Source organism: Pundamilia nyererei, unplaced genomic scaffold, assembly GCF_000239375.1.
Source record: "Pundamilia nyererei isolate P.nyererei 1_Seehausen unplaced genomic scaffold, PunNye1.0 scaffold00019, whole genome shotgun sequence".
NCBI lineage: Eukaryota > Metazoa > Chordata > Actinopteri > Cichliformes > Cichlidae > Pundamilia > Pundamilia nyererei.
Window position 1 is genome coordinate 3,282,354 of NW_005187420.1, and position 3,718 is coordinate 3,286,071.

Sequence of the window (3,718 nt, forward strand, 5' to 3'; positions counted from 1 at the left end):
TGTGTGTGTGTGTGTGTGTGTGTGTGTCAGCTCAGAAGACAGCTCTGATCGTTTACGCCCACCAGAGTCCGGCTTCGTTCAACGCGGCGGCTCGAGACGTGGCGCTGCAGGAGCTGAAGCTGCAGGGATACGAGGTCGTCGTGTCTGACCTGTACGCCATGAACTTCAAAGCCAGTGCTACGCGGGATGACATCATCGGTGACCCCCCCCACACGGGGAACACACACACACACACATTATTGCTTGTTTCATCATCAGTGCTTTACAGTTTTTTTCATCGTTTTATTTTTAAATCAGAGCAGAGTGCAGGAGCTCATCATATTTGTACATTTAAGCTTTATGACTTCAGATGCTGCGAGACAGAGATGACTGCAGGCGTGTCTCTCTGAGCTCACGTTGCATCTGTCAGTCAGTTTTTGGCCTTTTTTGTGCTTCGTCTGCGTTCATCTGACATACAGTATTTATTCTTTGTTGTTTTGTGTCTTTGGGCACGTTTTGAGCCGAGCTTCATCTTTCTCATTGTCAGCAAATCCTGGCAAAACACCAACTCGAGCTTTAATGCTGCTCTCTGTGTGTCTCTCAGTTTGTGGTCCATCACCTCACCTTTAAATCCTCACCTTCAAATCTGTGTAAATATTTAAAGTGAATGAAACATACCTTGGTCTGATTCGCAGGCTTATCATTTCTTTGTCTGCTGTAGTCTGCTCTTTAATGCTGTAGTGCTCAGACGGGGCATGCTCTGGGCTGAAATGCCCCTCAGCTCCACATGGTGACACATCTTCTGTGTGCAGTGGACACCAAAGAGGAAGCTGAAACTTTAAGACACGTCTCCCGGTGAAAAACAGCTCCTGTGCGCCCTGAACTATCATCAGAACTTTTAATGATTGGACTGATGGATGAAGGCATGCCACGTGACTCTTGCTAACCTCGCCTTCGTCACCTCATCAAACACTTTGAAGCTACCCAACAAACGGCTCTGCTGCCTCAGCTTTGCACTCAGACCTTAGATGCTGACCTGAAGGGATGTTTCAGGGACTATGTGAGATTTGCCTTTTTCCAGCCGCTACAGCTTTTGTTATAGTTTCTACAGAAAGTTTTTAAAAAATGCTGCTGATCAGTTTTTTGCACACTGGACTATCTCCCCTCACAAGCATCACACTTGTTAATAAATTATGGCCTTTGATGGGTATCAGTGAAATAACTCTCAGCTTAAGTCAAAGGTTTGTTTTATATAGAAAGGGTGCCTCTGGGTTGAAAACACCCAATTAAAGTGAACCGATAAAACCTCCCAGTGAGATTCTGACTGAGCGTGTTGTGTTCAGGTGATGTGAGGAACTCTGAGCATTTCCAGTACGGAGAAGAGACCCTGCACGCCGGGATGGAGGGCCGTCTCAGCGAAGACATCGTAGCTGAGCAGCGCAAAGTAACAGAGGCCGAGCTCATCATCTTCCAGGTCAGAGGTCACTAAAAGCTGCAGTTATTGAGTGTCACAACTTCCCATTTCATGATGAGTAACCTCTCCATCGTGCCCACAAACACAAGGGAGCCCACATCCTGGATTATCCTGAGAATACAGAGATCGGTTCCATTTTTAATGGTTTGTAATGTTCAGCTTCTGTGTTCTAAATTCAACAAGCTCCTTAAATCGCCCTGCGAGGGCTCCACTCACACCCAGTGTTGAGGAAGTGTGTTGCTGTGTTTTGTGGCGCGATGTGTTCAGTTGATTTTGGAGAGGAATAAAGAAGGAGTGAGAACTGAGAGCTCTGTGTCGTCCATGCTTACCTCCACCACAAAGTAATCCAAAGTATTCAGAATACGTTACAAAATACATTTTGGGGCATGTATTCTGTAATCTGTAGTGGAATACATTTTAAAAGTAACCTTCCCAACACTGGTTATAGAAACATTCTTCCATGTACAGAGACCAGCTACCAGGCTGTAAACATGTTTGTTTCTGTTGTAAAGTTTGGAAGTCTATGGGGACTGACTCACTTCTGCCTCTGCTGGACATTAGGGGAACTGCAGGTTTTAGTACAGGCATGTTTGCGTCTTTGGAAATGCTTGATGTAAAAGAGTGTTGAACTAGAAAATGACTGAGAATAATAAAACTCTGAATGGTATTAATAACAACATTATTTTTTCCTTCTGTAGTTTCCTTTGTACTGGTTCAGTTTTCCCGCCGTCATGAAGGGCTGGATAGACAGAGTGCTGTCACAGGGCTTCGCTTTCTCCCTGGAAAAGATGTACGATAACGGGATATTCAAGGTACGTTCCAGCAGAGAACACCAAATCATTAGAAGGATGCAACAAATAACACAACCAACTCCATTAATATCAGTCTGGATTTATCGATTTAACCTACATTTAAGTGGGACAGTCAGGTGATGCGCTCATGTTTCAGAGATGAAAAGCAACAACAAAGGAATTTCTGTACATATGTTTGAAAATTATTGGAAAACTTGATGTTGATAAAATAAAGAGCTTTTCTTTGTGGACGTGTTTTGGTATGGTTATCCAACTGTATGTTATATTTCCTCTAAGGATAAAAAAGCCATGTTGTCGTTCACGACCGGAGCAGCTCCGACGATGTTTCAGCCTGACGGCATCAACGGGGACATCAACGTCACCCTGTGGCCTCTGCAGGTGAGACACCCGAGAAATAAACTCAAAACAAAGACCAAGAATTCACAACTTACTACAAGCATAGTAAATTATATAATTAATCGGCATGCACAACTATGCAGTAAGATCCAGTAAGATGAGAAGTCAAAACATTAAGGCAACATCGTGAACCAGAACACACAAAACAGAAAGTTCTTAGGAGGAAAATCAAAGACTCAGTGATGCTGCAACAAATCAAACAAAAGAATTCAAAACTTCAAACAGCAGAAGAGTAACAAAAACTCAAAGGATCCACTGTAATCCTAATCTCACATACAGAAACCTGTTGGAGGCAGATTAATGGGAATCGATCATAGCTGTGATGTTCCTGTTGGAGACAGATGTTGTTTTCATTCCTGAGTTATTAAATGTCACAATTTTATCAAATCCACTGGAGCCTCTCAGTCACACATGGATGTGGTACAGCATCAGGGAGACGGGCCTGGCCCTCAAAGCTCATTTTTTTCAATGTGTATGGTTATTGTAGTGAAGGACCATATTTTATCCCAGAGGATTATCTTATTCTGATCCTAACAAGCTGCAGCACAAACAAAGGCACAAATGTGATTCAGTGTCTCGGCTGATAAAACTGTGATAAACCACTGAAGCTCCTCCAGTGTTTCAAAGCTGACTTTGTCCTCATCCGTTGGCCCATTTACCGCCGTTATCAGCTGATACAAACAGACATGCACCCTCCTCCTCTGACAGGCAGGCTCGTGGAGCTGAACAGAAATAATTTGTTGACTGCTGAGGGGCCAGGGTAAGATAAAGGAACGCCTCTAATTCATGCAAAGCTACAGTAGGAAAGTCCAAGGAAAAAAATATGAAGCTTTAACTGAGCATCAGGAGTCTTTGAAAAGCAGCAACACTGCTGATGTGGGTGTGATTACATAAAAAGGAGATAAGAGCCAGTCACCGAGCTGCTGGTACAGTGGGGCAAAAAAGTATTTAGTCAGCCACCGATTGTGCAAGTTCCCCCACTTAAAATGACGACAGAGGTCAGTAATTTGCACCAGAGGTACACTTCAACTGTGAGAGACAGAATGTGAAAAAAAAA

General features: G+C 43.5%; 1 protein-coding gene across 1 annotated transcript in view; it reads left to right on the forward strand.

Annotated features, from left to right (window-relative positions):
• nqo1 (NAD(P)H dehydrogenase, quinone 1) overlaps nt 1-3,718 on the forward strand; it is a 12,462-nt gene that overhangs the window by 2,049 nt on the left and 6,695 nt on the right. The window contains exons 2-5 of the mRNA XM_013909143.1: nt 31-198; nt 1,323-1,453; nt 2,152-2,265; nt 2,542-2,643. Of these exons, the coding sequence (XP_013764597.1) occupies nt 31-198; nt 1,323-1,453; nt 2,152-2,265; nt 2,542-2,643 (515 nt within the window). The remainder of the gene's footprint in view (nt 1-30; nt 199-1,322; nt 1,454-2,151; nt 2,266-2,541; nt 2,644-3,718) is intronic.